The sequence below is a fragment of the Hemitrygon akajei genome, chromosome 5, assembly GCF_048418815.1.
Source record: "Hemitrygon akajei chromosome 5, sHemAka1.3, whole genome shotgun sequence".
Taxonomy (NCBI): domain Eukaryota; kingdom Metazoa; phylum Chordata; class Chondrichthyes; order Myliobatiformes; family Dasyatidae; genus Hemitrygon; species Hemitrygon akajei.
The window spans coordinates 183,124,578-183,149,840 of NC_133128.1; the positions used below are offsets into that span (position 1 = coordinate 183,124,578).

Consider the following 25,263-nt stretch of genomic DNA (forward strand, 5'->3'; position numbering starts at 1 on the left):
ATTGAATACATTAGGACTTTTTACCTTGGAAAGTAGAAGATTGAGGGCAGATTTGATAGAAGCATACAAAATTATGAGGGGTAAAGATAGGATAAATGCAAACAGGCTTTTTCCACTGCAGTTGGATGGGATTACAACTAGAGGTCATGGATTAAGTGTGAAAGGTGAGAATTTAAGTGGGCCATAAGGGGAAACTTCTTCACTCAGAGTGTAGTGAGAATATGGAATGAGTTGCCATCACGTGGTGCATCAAATGCTTCTGGGTTTCTTGAATACCTGTATTTATTAATTGTTAGAGCCATTAAGCTCAGGTACTTTTGGTTTAACCTTGTCAAACTAATTGTGACCAGCATGTGTTTCCTGCATTTTATGATTATTTAAAGGGGATTCTCATTGTGCTCTGTAAGTGGAGTCCTACTGTGTGCTAGGGAGAATGATTTGTCTCGCAGTGCTGCTCAGTTATGCCTCCAATGCTTCGTTGGTATTTTTATGTCTAACATCTTGCTTTGGTCTCTTCATGGGGATTCTGCCATTTCTCTGCTCCTGAGAGGAGTTGTTGTCAGCAACCTCTTTGACAGACAGTCTGCCATTCCTCTGCACTTGAGTCCAGTTATGTGAACACTGGTTTTTGTCAAGAGTGATACCATGACACCTACATGGCTTATTCATGCCCCAACTAGGAGTTGAGGATGCCATCGTCTACCTGCTGAACTGTGTCTACGCCCACCTAGACAAGCCGGCGAGCACTGTGAGGGCCATGTTTTTTGACTTCTCCAGTGCGTTCAACACCATCCGCCCTGCTCTGCTGGGTGAAAAGCTGACAGTGATGCGGGTGGATGCTTCCCTGGTGTCATGGATTATTGATTACCTGACTGGCAGACCACAGTACGTGCACTTGCAACACTGTGTGTCAGACAGAGTGGTCAGCAGCACTGGGGCTCCACAGGGGACTGTCCTGTCTCCCTTTCTCTTCACCATCTACACCTCGGACTTCAACTACTACACAGAGTCTTGCCATCTTCAGAAATTTTCTGATAATTCTGCCATAGTTGGATGCATCAGCAAGGGAGATGAGGCTGAGTACAGAGCTACAGTGGGAAACTTTGTCACATGGTGTGAGCAGAATCATCTGCAGCTTAATGTGAAAAAGACTAAGGAGCTGGTGGTGGACCTGAGGAGGGCTAAGGCACCGGTGACCCCTGTTTCCATCCAAGGGGTCAGTGTGGCCATGGTGGAGGATTACGAATACCTGGTGATACGAATTGACAATAAACTGGACTGGTCAAAGAACACTGAGGCTGTCTACAAGAAGGGTCAGAGCCGTCTCTATTTCCAGAGGAGACTGAGATCCTTTAACAGCTGCCGGATGAAGCTGAGGATGTTCTACAAGGCTGTGGTGGCCAGTGCTATCATGTTTGCTGTTGTGTGCTGGGGCAGCAGGCTGAGGGTAGCAGACACCAACAGAATCAACAAACTCATTCGTAAAGCCAGTGATGTTGTGGGGGTGGAACTGGACTCTCTGACGGCAGTGTCTGAAAAGAGGATGCTGTCCAAGTTGCATGCCATCTTGGACAATGTCTCCCATCCACTCCATAACGTATTGGTTAGGCACAGGAGTACATTCAGCCAGAGACTCATTCCACTGAGATGTAACACTGAACGACATAGGAAGTCATTCCTGCCTGTGGCCATCAAACTTTACAACTCCTCCCTCGGAGTGTCAGACACCCTGAGCCAATAGGCTAGTCCTGGACTAATTTGCACTTGGCATTATTTACTTATTAGTATTTAATTATTTATGGATTATATTGCTATATTTCTTCACTACTCCTGGTTGGTGCGACTGTAACGAAACCCAATTTCCCTCGGGATCAATAAAGTATGTCTGTCCGTCTGTCAGCTTTCTTTTATATGTTTGTCCTCTGGAGGGCATGGCTTACGTTGATCGAAAGTCGCCTCCATTCTGCTGATTGATTCATTTAATGTCTGCCATGCTCTTTTCCCATTGGTTGGCTTAAGCGCAATGGTGCCCAATTCTGGTTCCGGGCACCCTGGGGGTATAAAAGGTAGCACGTGCAAAGGGTTCACTCCCTTTCCTTCCTGCCATCCACGGGGCCCACTTCAGGCAGAGAGTCACAACCAGTACTGAAGGACCACTGAGAAAGAGCACTGCAGACACATTGCCCCACCCCAGCGTTTGTTTTGTTAAGTATCTGTTCGTAGCATGCTTACTTCTTGGATTTTATAAATCAGGGAGGTTTAGCAGAGTATCCATTTATTTAAAGGTCATTGAATGTACAGCTTAGTGGTTCTGTGTAGCTTTGACAAATACTTGTTTAGCTAGACGCCCAGTTTAGTTCATTTTTAAGTGGTTAAGGCTTTGGTCTAATGATCTTAAGGTCACTAGTTCGAGCCTCAACTGAGGCAGCGTGCTTTGTCCTTGAGCAAGACACTTAACCACACATTGCTCTGCGACAACACCAAGCTGTATGGGTCTTAATGCCCTTCCCTTGGACAACATTGGTGGTGTGGAGAGGGGAGATTTGCAACATGGCAAACTGCAGGTCTTCCATACAACCCTGCCCAGGCCACAGTCATCATCGAAAATCAATGGACAGCCGAAGAAGGAGTTAAATAAACATCTAAAGTAGCTATTTTTAAATCAGTGTCTCCTGTTTCACCCATTGGATCGTCGAATCAGCTCTCCCACATTACAATTTCACAATCAAATATAGCTCAAATAGCTATTTAGGCAATACTTTCCAGATCACAAAGAATACTAACATGGAACATTTTCAGCAAACCATGACCTTAGCCTGAAAGTAATACACACAACATCTTAGAGACCCTTAGATGGGTACATGGAGCTTAGAAAAATAGAGGAAATAGAAAAATAGGAAAAACAGGAAATTCTAGGCAGTTTATAGAGTAGGTTACATGGTCAGCACAACATTGTGGGCCGAAGGGCCTGTAATGTGCTGTAGATTTCTATGTTCTGTGTTCTAAAATGCTGTAAGAATTCAGCAGGCCAGGCAGCATCTATGAAAAAGAGTAAACAGTCAACATTTCAGGCCAAAACCATTCATTAAGACTGAAACAGAAATAAGAAGACAGAGTAAAAAAGTGGGGGGAGGAGAGTAAGAGGTACAAGGTAGTAGGTATTTATGAGATTTCTTTGTTGACTAGTTTTAACTATTAAAATCTGTAGTCAGTGGGTTGTACCCACACAAAGTGGTTTAATTACATATTCATTTCTCACTATCACTCCATTGAGATAACGATGTTTTACTTAATACAGCACATAAGTACCATGAAGATATTAACAGCCCAATATCAACTTAATAGCAGTTAGTCTTTTCTGCACAGTAAATAAAATGAGGTCACACAAGTGTCTGCATCTGGTGCAGATGACCATGCTCTCTTCTCACTGCTGCCATCAGGAAGAAGGTACAGGAGCCTCAGGACTCACACCACCAGGTTCAGGAACAGTTATTATGCCTCAACCATCAGGTTCTTGAACCAAAGAGGATAACTTCACTCAACTACACTTGCTCCATCACTGAAATGTTCACTCAACATACCGACTCACTTTCAAGGACTCTTCATCTCATGTCCTTGATTATTTATTGTTTGCTTATTTATTATTATTATTTAATTCTTTTTGTATTTGCAAGTTTGTTGTCTTTTTTGCACTTGCTGAACATCCAAATTGGTGTAATCTTTCATTGATTCTATTATGGTTATTATTCTATCATGGATTTATTGAGTATGCCGGCAGGAAAAGGAATCTCAAGGTTGTATATGGTGACATGTGTGTACTTTGATAACAAATTTACTTTGAACTTTGAATCTGTAACAGATAAACTGCTGAAGGAACTCAGTGGGTCAGACAGCATCTGTAGAAGGAAACGGACAGTCAGCGGTTTGGATCGAGACATTTCATGTGAATATTAAAAGTTAACTTACTTGTGCCATCTAATTGTAAAGACTTGAGAACCTTTGTGGGCATCTGAATGCCCTTCAGCTTTTCTTCCAAATCTTTATTATCTTCGAGAGTTTTTACCACTTGAAGATAAAAAAAAGTCTTTAGTTCTTCAAAGATCCAAAATGATACTTGCCTTATCAGACAGAGTTGCATTAAGATATAAATAAAACATCTGGATGGATGGTTTAAAATTATAGCTGAAATAATAAAAATCATCAAATAGTAATGCATGTGATATTTTATCATTTGATAATAATGGCAAAATTTCACAGAACATAAAGTAGAATGCATTCCAGGACTAATAGAAAGAGGTTATTTTAGATACTATTGAGAAGGTCTGCAGATGCTGGAAATCCAAAGCAATACACACAAAATGTGGAAGGAACTCAGCAGGTCAGGCAGCATCGGTGGGAGTGAATAGATAGTTGACATTTTGAGCTGAGACCCTTCTTCATGACTGTAAAGGAAGGAGGAAGATGCTAGAATAAAAAGGTGGGGGTAGGGGAAAGAGGACAGTTGGAAGGTGATAGGGGAAGCCAGGTGGGTGGGAAAGGTCAAGGGCTAAAGAAGAAAGAATCTGATAGGAGAGGAGAGTGGACAATAGGGGAAAGAGAAGGAAGAGGGGACCCAAGGGAAAGCAATAGGCAGGTGAGAAGAGGTAAAAGGCTAGAGTGTGGAATAGAGGAAGATGGGGGGAGTGGAGGGACTTTGTTTACCAGAAGGAGTTATAGTAATATAGAAATCAGGTAGATTACTATATAATGGCTCTCCATCATAGTTGTAATCAATGATGTGCTTTCTCCACCCCCAGCATTCGAAGCAATTTTTACAGGAGCATCACGGAAAGTGGTTTGACCAGCTGCACCACCATCTGGTGTTGGAATTGCAAGTCGTCTAACTGCAAGTCTAGACAAAGTATTGTGTGGGTGGCTAACAGGATCATTGGGGTCTCTCTTCCATCCATTAGAGATATTTATCAGGGATGCTATATACACAAGAGTCTTAGCATTTGTCAATGATCCCTCCCATCCATCCAACGATATCTCTGACTCCCAGCATCAGGCAGGAGGTACCGCAGCATTAGGTCAAGGGATGTTAGGTTGGGAAACAGTTTGTTCCCCCAAGCTGTGAGACTACAGAGCCCCCTGCCATCACCCAGGTCTCATCGCATATGAATCACCAATAGCGATATAATATCCAGTAAGATGCAGCGGCTTTTATGGGGTCAACTAAAGATGTTTTTGTCCTGTCTAAACTTATTTTTTTACAATCACAAGATCCTGCTGGACATCAAGAACTTATAGCACTGCAGGTTTACTCCATCAGTGAGTTGATTATTGGTGGAGAAACTGTAGGAGCTGGATTTGGTGTGGATCGTAATACTACCTGTGTCAGAGGAGCATTGGAGGCCTTGGCCATAGCGAGGATTAAACCTCAAGCTGTGGTGTCGCCTGCTTACAGCCACACAAGAGAGAGGCGTCGAAGTCGGTCAGCTCCCTCAGAAGTGGAGTGGTGTGGCATAAAGACTGGAGTCAGTGCTGCCCCCCAGTGTTCATTCAGCAGAAGGTAAGACATAAAGGGATATGGGTAACCCTAGGTAATTTCTGAAGTAAGTACATGTTAGACAGAGCATTGTGGGCCGAAGGGCCTGTACTGCGCTGTAGGTTTTCTATGTTCTATATTATTGTACAGTCTGCTGAAACATTCATTGACTCAGGGTCTTGGACTATATTTTTTTGTGTCATATAGTAAACAGAATAAATGATATTGAAATTGACAAGGTATCTGAAACAAAATTTTTAGGAGTGGTAATAGTAAATTAAGCTGGAAACCACAAATAAATTATGTATGCCAGCTGATACAGATCTCTCTGCAAGCCAAGATTGCCTTCCTAACTGTCCACTACAGCCTGAATCTTGGTGTCACCTGCAAATTTGCTGATCCAGTTAACCACATTATCATCCAGATCATTGATATAGGTGACTGTTACGAATGAAGGGAGCAAAGTCACCCCCCCCCACCCTTTTTGAGAATCGCAAAATCGCTATTATTTCGGGTCTGATACCCAGGAAATGAGAGAGATACACAGCATGTCAGTAATGAGAGACACAGGATAACAGCAAAGGCAGTTGTTATAGACAACGCAGAATACACAAGGTGGAATGTCTCCTATTGACAAAGAGAGAGATTACTGCTATTGTCTCTTGAAGGAGGAATTGTGTATTGAGTACTGTACTATTCATTGAAACCCCTCAGGGGGCAACCAGAGTGGTCTGGTTGAGGGATTACATCATCCCAACCTGATTAACATCTGAGACCCCGTGAGTGGGGATAAAAGTCGGGTCTGGGGAACACCCCTCAAACACACCAGGAGAAACGCTACGAGACCGGTGGGGGCTTGTGTGTGTGCCCACCCTTGCCTGGGTGACGAGTCCGCCACGGAACGGTCCAGCTAAAGGACGGATACGGATCAAGATCGTAACAAGGAAAGTCAGCAAGTTTTTCTCTTTCTCTCTCTCTCTCCAACAATTGCAACACAGCGATCAACAACGGCTGCAGCCTGTATGAACTGAACTGAACTTTATATTTCCATCGGACAATTCATTATCCCCTAGACAACGATAGAACTTATTTATTATTGATTATTATTATACCCGCACTTTTAGGTTTAGTATTGATGACGTATATTATCTGTATATTTGCATTGATATTATTTTTGTGTATTTTCACTAATAAATGCTGTTAAAAATAGTATCATCAGACTTCAACGGCTACTCCTATCTTTGCTGGTAAGACACCCAGTTACGGGGTTCGTAACAGCGACAAACAAAAAGGACCCAGCACTGATCTCTGCGGCATAACACTAGTCACAGGTCTCCAGTCAGAGAGACAACCTTCTACGACCTCTCTGTGGCTTCTCCCACAAAGCCAATGTCTAATCCAATTTACTACCTCATCCTGAATGCTGAGCGACTGAACCTTCTTGACCAGCCTCCCCTGAGGACCTTGTCAAATGCCTTCCTACAGTCCATGTAGACAACATCCACTGCCTTGCCTTCATTTGCTTTCCTGGAAACTTCCTTGAAAACTCTATAAGATTGATTAGACATGACCTACTATGCACAAAGCCATGCTTACTATCCTTTATCAGTCCATGTCTGTCCAAATTCTTATAGATCCAGTCCCTTGGAATACCTTCCAATAACTTTCCCACAACTGATGTCAGGCTCACCGGCCTATAATTTCCTGGCTTATGTCTAGAGACTTTTTAAACAGCAGAACAACATTGGCTATCCTCCATTCCTCCAGCACCTCAGCTGTCACTGAGGATGATTTTGATTAGGACCCTGGCAATTTCTGTGATTGCCTCCCGCAGGGTCCAAGGGAACACTGTGTCAGGCCCTGGGGATTTATCCACCATAATATGCTTCAAGACAGCAAACGTCTCCTCCTTTGTAAACTGTATAGAGTCCATGGAATTGTTGCTGTTTTGCATTACTTCGATAGACTCTGTGTCTGTACCCTGAGTAAATACAAATGCAAAAAATGCATTTAGGATCTCCCCCATCTCTTTTGTCTCCATGCATAGATCTTCTTGATCTTCCAGAGGAGCAATTATGTCCGTTGTTCTTAACATACCTGTAGAATCCTTGGGATTCTCCTTCAGCTCGTCTGCTAGGGCAACCTCGTGCCTTCTTTTAGCCCTCTTGATTTCTTTCTCAAGTGTTCTCCTGCATTTCTGATATTCGATAAGCACCTCACGTGTTCTTGCTTGCCTATACCTGCAATGCACTTTTTTTCCCTCTTAACCAGGGCCTCAATATCTCTCAAAAACCAAGGGTCACTACATTTGTAATCTGTACATTTTACTCTGGCAGGCACATACATGCTTTGTTGCTCTCAAAATTTCAGTTTTGAAGGCCTCCTGCTTACCAAGTACAGCTTTGCCAGCTAACAGCCTGTCCCAATCTACACTTGCCTGATCATTTCTAATACCATCAAAATTGGCCTTTCTCCAATTTAGAATCTCAACCCACAGACCAGATCTACTTTACTGCATATTTACTTTGAAACTAATGGCATTGTGGTCACTGGATGCAAAGTGTTCCCCTACACAAACTTCTATCACCTGACCTATCTCGTTCCCTAACAGCAGATCCAGAACTGCACGCTCTCCCATTGGGACTTTTACGTACTGATGAAGGAAACTTTCCTGAACACCTTTGACAAACTCTGTCCCAACTGATCCTTTTACAGTATGGGATTCCCAGTCAGCATTTGGAAAGTTAAAATCACCTACTGAAACGACCTTATGTTTGTTACAACAGTCTGCGATCTCTTTACAAATGTATTCCTCTAAATCCCTCGGACTGTTGGGTGTTCTGTAATATAGCCCCATTACCATGGTCATATCTTCCTTATTTCTCAGTTGTACTCATAATGCCTCACTAGACAAGTTCTCCAGTCTGTCCTGATGGTTCACTGCTGTGACATTTTCCCTGACTAGTAACACCACCCCCTGCCTTTAATCATTCCCACTCTATCAGTTCTAAAACAATGGAACCCTGGAATATTGGGCTGCCAGTCCTGCCTCCTCCTGCAATGAAGTCTCACTAATGGCTACGATGTCATAATTCTGGGTTTCATGCCCTGGGCTCAACTGCCTTTTGTACAATACTTCTTGCATTGAAATATATGCAGCTCAGGGCTCTAGTGGCCTCATGCTCAACCTTTTGATTCCTGACTTTGTCTGAGGTCTTACCAACACCTGTCCCCATAACCTCTCCATTAACTGTTCTGACATTCTGGTTCCCATCCACCTGCAACTCTCGTTTAAACCCCACCATGCAGCACTAACTAGCCTTCCTGCTGGGATATTAGTCCCCCTCCAATTCTGGTGCAAACCGTGCCTTCTGTGCAGGTCCCATCTTCCCTGGAAGAGAGCCCAATCATCCAAGAATGTTATGCCCTCTCTCCCATGCCAACTCCTTAGCCTCATGTCAAACAGCATAACCTTCCTAGTTCTGGCCTCTCTAGCACGTGGCACAGGGAGCGATCCGGATATCAGAACTCTGGAAGTCCTGCACTTTAACTTAGTCCCTAACTCCCTGAACTCCCCATGCAGAACCTCGTCACTCATCCTACCCATGTCACTGGTACCTACACGGACCACAATCTCTGACTGTTCACCCTCCCACTTAAGAATGCTGAGAACTTGATCCGAGATAAGAACATAAAGCATAAGAACAGAATTAGGCCATTCAGCCCATCGAGTCCGCTCCGCATTCTATCATGGCTGATCTTGGATCCCATTCTAACCCATACACCTGCTTTCTCACCATATCCTTTGCTACCCTGACTATTCAGGAAACTGTTGACTTCCACCTTAAATATACCCACCTTCTTGGCCTAAAACACAGTCTGCGGCAGAGCATTCCACAGATTCACTACTCCCTGATTTTAAAAAAATCCTCCTTATCTTTGTTCTAAAAGGTTGCCCGTCAACTCTGAGGCTGTGCATTCTGGTTCTGGACACCCCCACCACTGGAAACATCCTCTCCACATCCACCCTATCTAGTCTTTTCAACATTCAGTAGGTTTCAATGAGATCCCCATGCATTCTTCTAAATTCCAGGAAGTACAGGACCAAAACTGCCAAATGCTTCTGATATATTAACCCCTTTACTCCTGGAATCATCCTCGCAAACCTCCTCTCGACTCTTTCCAATGACAATACATCATTTCTGAGATTTAGGGGCCAAAACTGTAGACAATACTCCAAGTGCAGCCTGACTAGAGTCTTATGAAACCTCAGCATTATCTGCTTGTTTTTATATTCTATTCCCCTCGAAATAAATGCCAACTTTGCATTTGCCTTTCTTACCACAGGTTCAACCTGGAAATTAACCTTCTGGGAGTCTTGCACAAGGACTCCTAAGTCCCTTCGCACCTCTGATGTTCAAACCTTCTCCCCATTTAGATAATAGTCCACACTATTGTTCCTTTTACACACTATTGTTCCAGACCCTGGCACCTGGGAGACAACATGCCATCCAGGAATCTCTTTCTTGCCCACGTAACCTCCTGTCCATTCCCATAACTAATGAATCTCCCATTACCACAGCTCAACTCTTCCCCCATCTTCCCGTTGAGTCAGAGAGCAGACTCATTGCCAGTGACCCGACTGCTATGACTTTCCCCTGTTACGTATGAGCTCTGTGTACTGTGTTGTGCATTTGGTCTGGAGGAACATTGTTTCACCTAGCAGTGTATGCGTGTATGATTAAGAGACAATAAAGATGAATTTGAACTTGAACATGGGCTTTGTCCCTGACACATGGCATGACATCAAATGAACAGAAACCATGGGCAGCAAAATGATTGTTTTAAAATGTCTTCAGCTCCAGCCAGGGAAGAACTTGATATCTAGAAATTCACAACTCTGGCACCTTAATAGCCCGTCTTAATCCGGACTTTATTATGTTCTGAGGTTAAAATTGTCTCTGTCATACCTGGTTTAATTCACGGAGGACATCATTATGGGATTAGAGGAATCACTTTACACTGAGGTCCTGATTGGAGATAATGCTACCTGAATACCCTGAGCAGATCTGGATTCCTGGTTAAAGGTCTTCTTTTCCTTCGTTGCTTTTGCCACCAGCGTGGCCTCATCATTCTGGCTTCTGTTCATCTGATGTCATGGACAATGTCCATGGCTCACAACTACGATAGAGAGCTGTGAACTGCTGGTGTAAGTGGCAGAATGAATCAGGAAACTGCCCTCTGGTATTGCCGAATTATCCTCTGCAGACTTTTGCAATTTAGTACAAAGAAAACCAAACATTCACAAATCTGTACATTGCAATTGAACATTTAGGAGTACTGCTATACAGACATGAAGTGGGCAGCTGGAATCTGGTGGAATCTTGCACCAAATTAACTATGAATGATCCGCACATTCTGCACGTACCCTGTTTGTCCAAGGTGACTTATCTTTCAATTGTTCATGATTGTTGTTGACTGTAATCTCATAACAATATCCATTAATGAGAGTTTAAAAAGAAGCAAGCAGGGCAGTCAACACCTTTTGAGAGCCACAGTTCCTGATTAGTGATTGGATTGTGCATAATTAGGTACTTGGGAAGGTCTAATATAAAGATGTTAGGTTTAGGCAGAGTGGCAATTATGTGAGTGGGGAGTTGAGGCTCACTGAGGCTTCAGCAAGGAAATGCATAGGCTGTAGGTAGATTTTTCTTTTTATTTATTCTTTCTTTCTTATTGCACATTTAGAGCAGTGGTGAAGCAGGGCAGGATAGTGGAATGTTCGGCTTGCAGGACGCGGGAAGGCAGGGAAACCTCCAGTGTCCCTGATGATACAACTGCATTCAAGATGAGGTAGTAAGTTGATTAGATATGAGTTTTACAGGAACAGCCAAAAGTAGATGGTAGCCTCACTGACTGGAGGCTGGTGAATATGGTTAAGGGAGACACAAGGAGGAGATTCTTCATTCAGAGGGTGGTGAAAGGGTGGCACAAGGTGCCATCGCAAGTGGTGGATGTGGGTTTGATTTCAACACTAAATACAGAGATGGGAGGGTTAGGGAGGGCTATGGTCTGGGACCAGGTCAATGGGACTAGGCAGATTAATGGTTCAGCACAGACTTGATGGGCTCAAGAGCTTGTTTTGTGTTGTAGTGTTCTACAACTCGAATAATCCAGCTTTTGCACCACTGTAATTCATATGAAAATTAACATATTTGTGATTACCTGTATGATTGGCAGTATTGTAAATACCAAAAATAGGCATTCCAGGACCTGCACAGAACAAAGGTCAGATAGTAAGTCGATGGTAATGATCTATCTTTGGTTTGAAAGAATTAACATCTTTGATGCACTTACCATAACAAAGCAGTTTGTAATACTTTCCGTTCTTGCTGAAGTATGCAGAATAGTACTGACAGCGATCTTTCATCAGTTCACAGGTAATACACTGTTGTTTTGGATTAACTTTTCCAACTTCAATTCTGTAGGAGAGAAAAAATAACATAAATACCAGACTGAAATAGACTTTGTGCAAGCTTACTTAAAGAGTTGCTGTGAAATTAGTCGTGTCCTCTATGTATTGATTAGATCCTGAATTAAGCATCAGATGATTGGAAAACTGGAACATGCCAAACTTTAAAAGAGAAAGATAGCATTACATAAAACTAATGAACACAACACTTCTTTTGCTCATTCACAGACTGTAAAGACTGTATCAAGATCAACATTCATTTCTCTTCTCATCGTTTCTGAGGAAGTGGAGATGAGTTGCATGTTTTTGAACAGTTGTTACCTATGTGGTGAATGAATTCTTGTAATGTTCCCACGTCCATAACCTTAAATCTGTCCCACTGTGCTACAGCCTATAGGTAAAAGGGATTAATGTTAATTTTCCCCAATGGAATATTAATGAGATTTTTAAACTGTAATTTTGATTGACTAAATATTCGGATGGACATGATCTGAGCACTTCTGTTCCACTGTACTGTACAGAGAAACCAAAACTCTATGCACTGTGTTGCTTGGGAGACAGCTAAGATTTAATCCAATTAAGTGAATATATCTGAGAAAAAGTACCATGTTTAGTGATACCAAATAAATACCTTGGCTGCATTGACCAAGGTATTTTTTCTTGGAATCCAGTGGAATGGGAAATACTTTGTCTATGAATATATTTATGGCTAAAATTCAAACACAAAAGATGATTGTCCTCCCAGATGCACCATCAGGAAATGCTTCGAAGCTTTTGACTGTGGCTTGGAGTGGAAATGAACATTTGACCTTTAAAAACACGAGGAAATCTTTAGATGCTGGAAATCCAAAGCAACATACACAACATGCTGGGGGAGCTCAGCAGGTCAGATAGCATCTACGGAAATGAATAAACAGTCGACGTTTTTGGCCAAGGCCCTTCATCAGCTCTGAGTAGGAAGGGGGAAGATGCCAGAATAAAAAAAGGTGGGCGGGGAAAGACACGGACTGGAAGGTGATAAGAGAAGCTAGGTGGGCGGGAAATAGCAAGGGCTGGAAAAGAAAGAATTTGATAGGAGAGGAGAGTGGACCATAGGAGAAAGGGAAGAAGGATGGGACCAGGGAAGTAATAGGCAGGGGAAAAGAAGGAAATGGTCAGAGTCTGGAATGGGGTGGGGGGGGGGGGGGTAATTGACCTATAGATGCCTGTTAAGTTTGACAAATATTGAGACTACAACATGTAATGTTGGTTGGGGAACTGTACAGACAACAATTCAAACAGATTCTAAATCTATTATCTGGGTTAAATGTACATTGCTGTCATTGAAACATCAGAAAAAATGCGACAAGGTCTTAGACACAATAATAGGAGCCATTACTTTAGTACTAAATTGAGCTTTCCACCAAATGCTATCAGTGATTCCACGAGGTACTAAAGCAGGTGAATTGGACACCATATCACAGCATCATATCTTTTGGAAATTGTTAAACAATTACATTTGAAAACCAATGTGCAAGCATGTTTGACAAGCAACCATCTATAAGAGAGTTTGCTTTGAAGTTACTGAAATTAGAAATAGGGAAATTAAGCATGAAGAATCAACAGAATTGGGTTCAATGAAAAATTGATGCAAGCTGTTTTCCCAAACATCATGAGTTACCAGTGATTGCATGAAAGAGCAACGTTAGCACCAAAAAATGACACTGTGTAGGCCATGAATAAAGATTTTCTTTTGAAGCTTCATGGGCAATCTGTACCTGACCATCTATTGAAAATATTGACAGATATTGATGAGGCTGAATGTTTTCCTGCTTAATTTCTAAACTCTGTCAAAGATTCAAAGTACATTAACTATCAAAATATATATAAAGTATTCAGTCATGAGTTTCAGCCTCCCACAAGCAGCCTTGAAACAAAAAACACCATGGAATCTATTCAAAGAGTACATCAAACATCCAACACACAAAAAAGGAACAAATCGTGTGAACAGCAAAAAGTCGATGAATAACACACAAAATATGAAACATTAAACACAGAGTCCTCAAAATAGTCTAGAAGTCCAGAATGTTTGAGTTTAGTTCAGATTCGTCCAGCACTGTGCCGTTCGTTGACTGCAGGCTGCAGAGTCAGGCTGTGGTGAAATGCCCCAATTCATGGCAAAGTTCTCCGATTGAATCACGCAAAACAGCAAAAATAAGCGTTACCAGAATCCAGAAACACATGTAACATGAAGCACAGAGTCCTCCAAAAATGAGCTGAGAGCCACAGCAACCAAACCTTGCAGTGTGGGACCCAAGAGTCCTGCATCTTCCGAGAGAGACAGAGAGGGGGACAGAGACAGAGAGAGACAGAGACAAAGAGAGAGACTCAGAGATCGAGAGAGAAACACATAGAGACAGAGTGATCACTCGAATGCAAGCAGACAGTGCTGAACACTCTCATACCTTCCACTCTCGTTATCATCTATTTCAACCTATAATCGGCAAGAAGTAATGGAGCCGACCATAGGTTCGTGCTCTGCCTTTAAGACACACACCAACTCAGAATCTCGCCAAAATCCCCAGACACAGCAAACGTGCCAGATCGCTCAGTCAGCCAAAAAGCACATCATCAAAATGTAAATTCCAGGCTCCAATCATACACAGATTAGTAGTGGAAGCACATTTTAAAAAAGTAGTAGTTTTGATTGGAAGTAGGTGGTGACAGAGTGCAGAAACACTCTGCTCCACCTGATGAGCCATCACATAGTCATCAACTAAAAGGAGGTCCTCAGGAACTTGCATCCACCATACAATGCAATATAATAACATTATTAATTCATATTTGTTACTACGTATAATTAAGGCTTCAATAATGTCCAGCAATCCCATTTGGGGAAATGTCCTCAAGTTTCAAATACCAATTATCCCATCTGATCTACCTTTTCAATCCCAGTGACTTAATTTCCCTGTTCATTTTAGTTTTGCTATGAGTATTAACAGACTTCTTTCCAGACAGAAGGAATGAGTTCTGATGAACCCCCGGGGTTCATAAATCAGTGAGACCAGAGTTCAAGGCCTAGTGTTTGGGGTCTTGTTATCAGCAAGTCCAGAGTTCAAGGCCTGGTGCTCAGTGATCGGCATGTCTGGGAACAATGCCAAGAATCGAAACACAGGGGTTCAAATTGGATTTCCAAAATTGAGAAACATTGACTGCAAACCAATGCAAATCCACCGGGGAGGTTGAAGCTCAGTGCTTGTGGGCCCAAGTCGAAATCTACTGGAGACTTGCGGTGGGAGGCTGGAGGTCCGTCCTGGGATTACGGGACTGTTTATGTTTGTGGATGGGAGGAAGGAACAGGGCTTGTTCCCCCCCCCTTCTAATTCTGACTCCACACCTTTTTTTTTAAACAGTCTTGCTGAAATGTCTTAGCCCAAAATGTCAACTATACTCTTTTCCATAGATGAAGCCTGGCCTGCTGAGTTCCTTCGGCATTTTGTGTGTGTTGCTCATTTTGCTGTTGTCGTTTTGTTGCTTGTTGTGTTCTCTGCTATTCTGCTGAGCTATGTTGGCACTGACATGTGTGGTGATACTTGTGGGCTGCCCCCAGCACACACTCCGGTGTGTTGGCTGTTAATGCAAATGGTGCATTTTACTGTATGATTCAAAGTACATACGATAAATTAACCTGAATCTTGAAATATTCAAATTCTGAGGAGCAAGGACAATCATGAAAAGATGTTATCCTTCATCTCAAAACTCACTGCTTTTCCCATTGGCAATTATCTAGTTGGCCCAGAGTTGGAGGTAAAAAAATTCTTTACATTTTCAAAGTGTAGTCTGAAGTCCACCAATAGTGAAATTAAGTGAGCTTGCCCACATTGTACAATGTGCATAACTACAAGAATAGATTAATATTGAATGCAATTTTTGTTTACACATTTATTTTCTGTGTGTACAATTTTATTGGCAACTTTAGTTAAACTACATAATCGTAAACCCCTTCTGGTGTAACTATATATTTATGTTAGATTTTAGCTCATTTACCAGGAGTATTGTAAAACTGACTGGATGGAAATAAATGAAAATATCACAATGGGTGGGATAATAATCCACATAACATCAGATACAGTTGTTTTTATTACTTACTTATAAATGTTTCTTCTTCCTGGATACTGCTCATATTCATTGCTAACGTAGTATCTGTAACGTAAAGCAGAGATATAAGGAATAATAAACAACAAGAAACAAAATATCATAATTAGAAAATTATATATTAATTCTGAAGATAATTTTGTAGACTCATACAGCCAGACACAGGCTCTCTGACTCAACTAGTCCATTCCCAGCCAGGCTAGTCACACTTACATGCACTTGGTCCTTAACTGTTGTGCATTTAATATTTCAATAATTGAGTAATATGTGTGTGTGTATGTGCGTGTGTGTCTCCTGCTCGTTTAAATCATTAATTATGGATCATATGTAAAACTACATTAATTGTATACATCATCATGCTACCAAGTTATATGTGCACGCTTCGCTAAAAGTAAGGACAAAGTTAAACCTGCATACCAAGACACCTGTGTTTTCTTTGAATTAATTTAATGTTTTGAAATTACAAAACATAACAATAACTTTCTAATTCTTTCCAATGCACGTACCTATCCAATTGATTGTAAAGTTTAAAGTTAACGAGTATTAGTAAGAATTCAATTTAAGATGATGAATATATATAGAACATAGACACGATTTACAATGCCAAAATGAAAAAAGAAAAAAATATATTTTATGCATTTGATTTTGAAGCAGAAATATTACTGCTTGCTTTGACTTAACTGGTGATCTCACAAACCTCTCCACCCCCGATTCCTGAGGAGATTGAGGCAAGTGAGGCTCTTCCTCCCCTCCCCCACCTATTTTAACTGAATTTTACAGGACAGTTTGACAGTCCTGACAAGTTGCATCTCCATCTGGTTCGGGAGCAGCAGAGCATCAGTTTGGAAGCTCCTACAAAGAACTATGAAAACAGTTGAGAGGATCATACGGGTCTCCCTACCATCCATCGTGCATATTTCTCAGAAGTGCTGTGTTCGCAGGGCTCGTAGTATAATCAAAGGTGCCACCCATCCACCCAGCACCCTCTTTGACTTTCTCCCGTCAGGCAGGAGATTCCAATGCATAAAGACAAGAACAGTCAGGATGGGAAACAGTTTCTTCCTTCAGGCCATTTTGCTTCTCAACTCCCTGCCGCATCACATTCGAAGTATCACTGGTTAATCTATTCTGTACCTTACAATTTTTAAATTTAGGAACTTTAGTTTGTTTATGTGTGATCGATCTGTAGATTTTATCCTTACTTTCATGAGTCACTGTGTGTTATGTGTACTACAGTGCTTTACATCCTGGTCTGGAGAAATGTTGTCTTGTTTGATGATATAAATATATATAGTTAAATAACAATGACCTTGACTTGATTTCTACAAGTAGTTGCTATTCACAGAGAGAGATAAAATCTTCTGTGATTTCATCTTAAAACTAATAACCACTTGCTGAACTGTAAACATGACAAAGAGTAAACAAGTAATTTATGGAAACTTAATGAAAACGGCAAATTCTATTAAAACAAATTTAAAATAAAACTGGATATGGAAGGGCATAAGCAATACTGAAGTTGAGATACTTAGGCATTCAAAATCAAACAATTTTTTTTTATTTGAGTTCATAACTACAGCACCTTTCTGATTCTGAGGCAATAACTCTATCAGTGAACCGAGGCTAATTCATGAACAGGTTGAATGATATATTCCAAGTTCAATGATGCACACATAATTGTCAGGAAAATCGCTGATAGCCTTGTTATGATTAAATGTTTAATTGGGATTTAATATGCCTAGGAGTATGGAAATGATGATAAAGAAAGTGTTGCAGGTAGCTGGTGGTTAGGAGACATTTTTAAAATGTTTATTTATCAAAAGTATTGTAGTGTTGAAAAGATGAGCAATGGGTCGCAGGTGCATGGGATCATCAGTCATAGGAAAATACAGCACAGAAACAGGCTCTTTGGCCCATCTAATCATTGCAGAACTATTTAAACCGCCCAGTCCCATCAATCTGCATCGGGACCATAGCCTTTCATACCACTACAATCCATGTATCTATCCAAACTTCTCTTAAATGTTAAATTCAAGCTTGCACTGGCAGCTCATTCCACTCTCACATAACCATATAACCATATAACAATTACAGCACGGAAGCAGGCCATCTCAGCCCTTCTAGTCCGGGCTGACCGCTTACTCTCACCGAGTCCCACCGACTTGCACTCAGCCCTTAACCTTCCATTCCTTTCCTGTCCATATACTGATCCAATTTTTTTTTAAATGACAATACCGAACCTGCCTCTACCACTTCTACTGGAAGCTCATTCCACACAGCTACCACTCTCTGAGTAAAGAAGTTCCCCCTCGTGTTACCCCTAAACTTTTGCCCCCCAACTCTCAACTCATGTCCTCTTGTTTGAACCACCCCTACACTCAATGGAAGAAGCCTATCAACGTCAACTCTATCTATTCCCCTCATAATTTTAAATACCTCCATCAAGTCCCCCCCAACCTTCTATGCTCCAAAGTATAAAGACCTAACTTGTTCAACCTTTCTCTGTAACTTAGGTGCTGAAACCCAGGTAACATTCTAGTAAATCTTCTCTGTACTCTCTCTATTTTGATGACATCTATAATTTGGTGATCAGAACTGTACACAATACTCCAAATTTGGCCTTACAAATGTCTTGTACAATTTTAACATTACATCCCAACTCTTATACTCAATGCTCTGATTTATAAAGGCCAGCATATCCAAAGCTTTCTTCACCACCCTATCCACATGAGATTCCACCTTCAGGGAACTATGCACCATTATTCCTAGATCACTCTGTTCTACTGCATTCTTCAATGCCCTACCATTTACCATATATGTCCTATTTTGATTAGTCCTACCAAAATGTAGCACCTCACACTTATCAGCATTAAACTCCATCTGCCATCTTTCAGCCCACTCTTCTAACTGGCCTAAATCTCTCTGCAAGCTTTGAAAACCTACTTCATTATCCACAATGCCACCTATCTTAGTATTATCAGCATACTTACTAATCCAATTTACCACCCCATCATCCAGATCATTAATGTATGACAAACAACATTGGACCCAGTACAGATCCCTGAGGCACACCACTAGTCACCGGCCTCCAACCTGACAAACAGTTATCCACCACTACTGTCTGGCATCTCCCATCCAGCCACTGTTGAATCAATTTTACTACTTCAATATAATACCTAACAATTGAACCTTCCTAATTAACCTTCCATGTGGAACCTTGTCAAAGGCTTTACTGAAGTCCATATAGACAACATCCACTGCTTTACCCTCATCAACTTTCCTTGTAGCCTCTTCAAAAAATTCAGTAAGATTGATCAAACATGACCTTCCACGCACAAATCCATGTTGACTGTTCCTAATAAGACCCTGTCTATCCAGATAATTATATATACCATCTCTAAGAATACTTTCCATTAACTTACCTACCACTGAATTCAAACTTACAGGCCGATAATTGCTAGGTTTACTCTTAGAACCCTTTTTAAACAATGGAATAACATGAGCAATATGCCAATCCTCTGGCACCATCCTCGTTTCTAATAACATTTGAAATATTTATGTCAGAGACCCTGCTATTTCTACACTAACTTATATAACCATATAACAATTACAGCACGGAAACAGGCCATCTTAGCCCTTCTAGTTAGTGCCGAACGCTTACTCTCACCTAGTCCCACTGGCCCACATGCAGCCCATAACCCTCCATTCCTTTCCTGTCCATATACCTATCCAATTTTATTTTAAATGACAATACTGAACCTGCCTCTACCACTTCTACTGGAAGCTCATTCCACACAGCTACCACTCTCTGAAAAAAGAAATTCCCCCTCGTGTTACCCTTAAACTTTTGCCCCTAACTCTCAACTCATGTCCTCTTGTTTGAATCTCCCCTACTTTCAATGGAAAAAGCCTAGCCACGTCAACTCTATCTATTCCCCTCATTATTTTAAATACCTCTATCAAGTTCCCCCTCAACCTTCTACACTCCAAAGAATAAAGACCTACCTTGTTCAATTTTTCCCTGTAACTTAGGTGCTGAAACCCAGGTAACATTCTAGTAAATCTTCTCTGTACTCTCTCTATTTTGTTGACATCTTTTCTATAATTTGGTGATCAGAACTGTACACAATACTCCAAATTTGGCCTTACCAATGCCTTGTACAATTTTAACATTACATCCCAACTCTTATACTCAATGCTCTGATTTATAAAGGCCAGCATATCCAAAGCTTTCACCACCACCCTATCCACATGAGATTCCACCTTCAGGGAACTATGCACCATTATTCCTAGATCACTCTGTTCTACTGCATTCTTCAATGCCCTACCATTTACCATATATGTCCTATTTGGATTATTCCTACCAAAATGTAGTACCTCACAGTTATCAGCATTAAACTCCATCTGCCATCGCTCAGCCCACTCTTCTAACTGGCCTAAATCTCTCTGCAAGCTTTGGAAATCTACTTCCCTCAAGGTCCTAGGGAACATCCTGTCAGGACCCGGAGACTTATCTACTTTTATATTCCTTAAAAGCACCAGTACTTCCTCTTCTTTAATCATCATAGTTTCCATATCTTCTCTACTTGTTTCCCTCACCTTACACAATTCAATACCCTTCTCCTTAGTAAATACCGAAGAAAAGAAATTGTTCAAAATCTCCCCCATCTCTTCTGGCTCCTCACATTGCTGTCCACTCTGAATCTCTAAGGGACCAATTTTATCCCTCACTATCCTTTTACTATTAATATAACTGCAGAAACCCTTTGGATTGATTTTCACCTTACTTGCCAAAGCAACCTCGTATCTTCTTTTAGCTGTTCTAATTTTATTCTTAAGATCCTTTTTACATTCTTTATATTCCTCGAGCACCTCATTTACTCCATGCTGCCTATATTTATTGTAGATATCTCTCTTTTTCCTAACCATGTTTCCAATATCCCTTGAAAACCATGGCTCTCTCAAACTTTTAACCTGTCCTTTCAACCTAACAGGAACATAATGATTCTGTACCCTCAAAATTTCACCTTTAAATGATGTCTATTTCTCTATTACATCCTTCCCATAAAACAAATTGTCCCAATCCACTCCTTCTAAATCCTTTTGCATCTCCTCAAAGTTAGCCTTTCTCCAATCAAAAATCTCAACCCTGGGTCCAGTCCTTTCCTTCTCCATAATTATATTGAAACTAATGGCATTGCGATCACTGGACACGAAGTGCTCCCCAACACATACCTCCATCACCTTACCTATTTCATTCCCTAACAGGATATCCAAAACTTCCCTTTCTCTAGTCGGTACCTCTATGTTTTGCTGCAAAAAACTATCCTGCACACATTTTACAAACTCCAAACCATCCATCCCTTTTACAGTATGGGCTTCCCAGTCTATGTGTGGAAAATTAAAATCTCCCACAATCACAACCCTGTGCTTACTACAAATATCTGCTATCTCCTTACAAATTTGCTCTTCCAATTCTCACTCCCCATTAGGTGGTCTATGATACACCCCTTTCGCATTCCTCAATTCCACCCAAATAGGCACCCTAGACGAGCCATCCAATCTACCCTGCCAGAACACCGCTGTAATATTTTCTCTGACAAGCAATGCAACACCTCCCCCTCTTGTCCCTCCATTTCTATCACACCTGAAGCAACGGAATCCAAGAATATTTAGTTGCCAATCACACCCCTCCTGCAACCATATTTCACTAATAACTACAACATCATATTTCCAGGTATTAATCCATGCTCTAAGCTCATCCACCTTTCTTACAATGCTCCTAGCATTAAAATAAATGCATTTAAGAAATTCTTCACCTCTTACTCTCTGTTTATCACTAATGGTGCAAACAACTTTACTATCTTCTTTTTCTTCCTTCTCCCATACATCTGTTCCTACACTCTGATTCCCCTTCCCCATTGTATCCGGTTTAAATCCACTGGAGCCTCTCTAGCAAACCTACCTGCAAGAATATTTGTCCCCATCCATTTCAGATGTAGACTATTCCACTGGAACAGGTCCCACCTTCCCTGGAAAACTACTCAATTATCTATAAATCTGAAACCCTCCTTCCTGCACCATGTCTTCAGCCACATGTTGATCTGCGCTATCTTACTATTTCTAAACCCACCTGCACGTGACACTGGCAGCAATCCTGAGATTGCAACCCTGGAGGTCCTGTCCTTTAGCCATCTGAGTCAATCAGTTTCCCCTTATCTTCCCCATAAGCTTTTCACCTTTCACCCATGACCTCTAGTTGTAGTCCCACCCAACCTCAGTAGAAAAAGTCTCCTTGCATTTACCTTAAAATAGTGGTAGAATAACATCCTTAATGGTGCTTTCTGGGGGAGCAGATTTTCAGAGCACAAAGAAAGTTGTTTTTGGTGTTTAATTACATTAAAAAAGGCTAGTATTTTCTGTGCAGTCAGCAATGAGGAGAACACAGGAATTTTAGTTGCACAGGCCAAGGTTGGGCTTTTGGGAGCATTGGGAAAAGATGCTGCTGTTGATTTTGGAGAGCAACGAGGAAACCGCACAAAGTAGCCAAAAAGGAAATCCTAGGAATGGAGTCTCTATGCCACAAATATTTTCTTGTTTGTTAATTACTGACAAGAGGGAATTAATAGAAAGCTTGTTGTTTCCTGATGAGACAGGAACTGGGAACTTCACTTCAAAATGTTCAGAGGAGTGGAATTTTTTTCTCTTGAGGCTCAGGACAAGTTTGGTCTACAGATGGTAGAAGGAGGCTGATCTAGTGCTGAGAATGAGCTCGTAGCCTGAGGTCGCAAAAGGAGCACAGAGAAATGCTGGGCCAGTGAGGATGATAATGTCATATAAACAAAGAGTTCTGATATACAAATATGCAAGAGAACCACCTTACAGATTTGGCTTAAAGACCTCCAACAACACGAATTTAAGTGTACTGGGAAGGGTGAATAGAAATAGGTTTGACTGGAGAAGATTTCATGTTATGTGTAGCTATTGGAAGAATCCTAAGTAAGCAACTTTCAATTAAGTTACCAAGTCTGGAATGTATGGCAGTTCACAAGATTATTCACACTTAGTATATAGAACATAGAAGAACATAGAATAGTACAGCACATTACAGGCCCTTCGGCCCACAATGTTGTGCCAACCCTCAAACCCTGCCTCCCATATAACCCCCCACCTTAAATTCCTCCATATACCTGTCTAGTAGTCTCTTAAACTTCACTAGTGTATCTGCCTCCACCAGTGACTCAGGCAGTGCATTCCAAGCACCAATCACTCTCTGAGTAAAAAAATCTTTCCCTAATATCCCCCTTGAACTTCCCTCCTCTTACATTAAAGCCATGTCCTCTTGTACTGAGCAGTGGTGTCCTGGGGAAGAGGCACTGGCTGTCCACTCTGTCTATTCCTCTTAATATCTTGTACACCTCTATCATGTCTCCTCTCATCCTCCTTCTCTCCAAAAAGTAAAGCCCTAGCTCCCTTAAACTCTGATCATAATCCATACTCTCTAAACCAGGCAGCATCCTGGTAAATCTCCTCTGTACCCTTTCCAATGCTTCCACATCCTACCTATAGTGAGGCGACCAGAACTGGACACAATACTCCAAGTGTGGCCTAACCAGAGTTTTATAGAGCTGCATCATTACATCACGTCTCTTAAACTCTATCCCTCGACTTATGAAAGCTAACACCCCATAAACTTTCTTAACTACCCTATCTACCTGTGAGGCAACTTTCAGGGATCTGTGGAAATTTACCCCCAGATCCCTCTGCTCCTCCACACTACCAAGTATCCCGCCATTTACTTTATACTCTGCCTTGGAGTTTGTCCTTCCAAAGTGTACCACCTCACACTTCTCCGGGTTGAACTCCATCTGCCACTTCTCAGTCCACTTCTGCATCCTATCAATGTCTCTCTGCAATCTTCGACAATCCTCTACACTATCTACAACACCACCAACTTTTGTGTGAACACCACCAACTTTTGTGTTGTCTGCAAACTTGCCAACCCACCCTTCTACCCCCACATCCAGGTCGTTAATAAAAATCACAAAAAGTAGAGGTCCCAGAACTGATCCTTGTGGGACACCACTAGTTACAACCCTCCAATCTGAATGTACTCCCTCCACCATGATCCTCTGCCTTCTGCGGTGTGGTGAACTAGATATACCTGTCTGACTGCTCCTGTGGCTCCTCCCACAGACCCTGCTGACTGCTCCTGTGGCTCCTCCCACAGACCCCTGTATAAAGGCGACTGTGGGCTGCTGCTCTCCCTCATTTTCCCCAGGATGTAGTGCTGTTTATTCTTCCAGTCAATAAAAGCCGATATCTCACTTCCTAAGTCTCAGCGTGAGTTATTGATGGTGCATCATGCGGGCAAGCCAATTCTGAATCCACCTGGCCAAACTTCCCTGGATCCCATGCCTTCTGACTTTCTGAATAAGCCTACCATGTGGAACCTTGTCAAATGCCTTACGAAAATCCATGTAGATCACATCCACTGCACTACCCTCATCTATATGCCTGGTCACCTCCTCAAAGAACTCTATCAGGCTTGTTAGACATGATCTGCCCTTCACAAAGCCATGCTGACTGTCCGTGATCAGACCATGATTCTCTAAATGCCCATAGATCCTATCTCTAATAATCTTTTCCAACAGCTTTCCACCACAGATGTAAGGCTCACTGGTCTTTAATTACCTGGAGTATCCCTACTACCTTTTTTGAACAAGGGGACAACTTTCGCCGCCCTCCAATCCTCTGGCACCATTCCTGTGGACAACGAGGACATAAAGCCTCTGGCCCCGGGGACTTATCCGTCCTAATGTATTTTAACAACTCCAACACCTCCTCTCCCTTAATATCAACATGCTCCAGAACATCAACCTCACTCATATTGTCCTCACTGTCATCAAGTTCTCTTTCATTGGTGAATACCGAAGAGGAGTATTCATTGTGGAACTCACTCACTTCCACAGCCTCCAGGCACATCTTCCCACTTTTATCTGTAATCGGTCCTACCTTCACTCCTGTCATCCTTTTGTTCTTCACATAATTGAAGAATGCCTTGGGGTTTTCCTTTACCCTACTCACCAAGGCCTTCTCATGCCCCCTTCTTGCTCTTCTCAGCCCCTTCTTA

The 25,263-nt window shown here is 41.7% G+C and overlaps 1 protein-coding gene across 3 annotated transcripts in view; it reads right to left on the bottom strand.

Annotated features, from left to right (window-relative positions):
* Window positions 1-25,263, bottom strand: part of LOC140728541 (dipeptidyl peptidase 4-like) — a 202,365-nt gene that overhangs the window by 34,422 nt on the left and 142,680 nt on the right. For all 3 annotated transcript variants that reach the window (XM_073047412.1, XM_073047414.1, XM_073047413.1), the window contains 4 exons: window positions 16,128-16,181; window positions 11,885-12,009; window positions 11,753-11,800; window positions 3,967-4,065 (listed from right to left, as the gene is read on the bottom strand). In XM_073047412.1, coding sequence (XP_072903513.1) covers window positions 3,967-4,065; window positions 11,753-11,800; window positions 11,885-12,009; window positions 16,128-16,181 — 326 coding nt within the window. The remainder of the gene's footprint in view (window positions 1-3,966; window positions 4,066-11,752; window positions 11,801-11,884; window positions 12,010-16,127; window positions 16,182-25,263) is intronic.